General features: G+C 36.2%; 1 protein-coding gene across 1 annotated transcript in view; it reads right to left on the bottom strand.

Moving 5' to 3' along the window:
* Positions 1-1,207, bottom strand: part of DLGAP5 (DLG associated protein 5) — a 53,900-nt gene that overhangs the window by 3,338 nt on the left and 49,355 nt on the right. The window contains exon 19 of the mRNA XM_012806547.2: positions 701-750. Within this exon, the coding sequence (XP_012662001.1) occupies positions 701-750 (50 nt within the window). The remainder of the gene's footprint in view (positions 1-700; positions 751-1,207) is intronic.

The following is a 1,207-nucleotide window of genomic DNA, read 5'->3' as shown; positions in this document are numbered from 1 at the left end:
CGTCATTGTTGTTTGGCAGATCCGGGCTGGGGATTCGAACCCGCCACCTTAGGTGTACGTGGCTGGTGCCTTAGCTGGTTGAGCTATAGGTGCCGAGCCATGTTATACTCTTAATAAGAGATTAAACATATACATCCCTCCCACTGGATTAACAACTGGAGAGATGAGAGCTTTTACAGGAAGACCTCACAGAAGGGCTAATGTTTGAAGTAGATTTAGAGGCAAGAGGTCATCAAAAATAGAGGCTGAGGAGCCTCTATATAAAATAGCAGAACACAAATACAGTAATCTAAAAGAATTTAGAGTGAGAATAACCAACAATGACTGAAGTTGGGGTAGACGTTATCTCTCCAACTATGTGCTTCAGAAAGGCAGACATTTTACCTTATTTTATTGTTGCATCACTAGAAACACCTAGTATAACCCTAGCCACATACAAGATATTTAAGTATCCAACCAATTTTTCATAAAAAATTTGATATGTAAGTTATATAGGGAGCTAAGTCTTCAGTGATTAATTCTAAAACATACTATATTTTAAAATACATAAACATGGAAAAGTTTTCTCCATTTTTTGAAAAATGAGTAACAACTAGATTTTGTAGTAAACAAAATAACAAGATGTAAATTTTAGAACTATACACAAATAGAAAAGTAATATTCATTTTATAAAACAAATCTAGAATATAAAGGAACTTACTGAATCAACAAGGTGGCATTCAGTAGTGAGACTTTTATTATCAAATAGTACTGAAAAACAAGAAAAATAATGTTTAAAGCATATTCTTACATTCAAAAGTTATTAGAAATGACCAAAGCCTTAAAAAATATGAAAACTTCGATACATCAAATGCCAAGACAAAAATATAGGCCATTTTATGTTATAACATTTTTTTCAATATAGTTAAGTTTCTTGGTAAAGTCTTATCCTTAGGCTTGGTGCCATAGCTCAGTGAGTAGGGCGCCAGCCACATATTACCGAGGCTGGCAGGTTCACGCCCAGCCAGGGCCTGCTAAAACAACAATGACAAATGCAATCAAAAATAGCCAGGCATTGTAGTGGCCACCTGTAGTCCCAGCTACTCAGGTGCCTGAGGCCAAGAAAAGTGCTTAAGCTCAAGAGTTTGAGGTTGCTATGAGCTGTGACGCCATGGCACTCCACTGAGGGCGACATAGTAAGACTGTGACTATATCTTAAAAAAAAAAA

This window comes from Otolemur garnettii, unplaced genomic scaffold (assembly GCF_000181295.1).
Source record: "Otolemur garnettii isolate 467f Iridium unplaced genomic scaffold, OtoGar3 scaffold00054, whole genome shotgun sequence".
NCBI lineage: Eukaryota > Metazoa > Chordata > Mammalia > Primates > Galagidae > Otolemur > Otolemur garnettii.
This window is presented reverse-complemented; position numbering and strand designations above follow the sequence as displayed.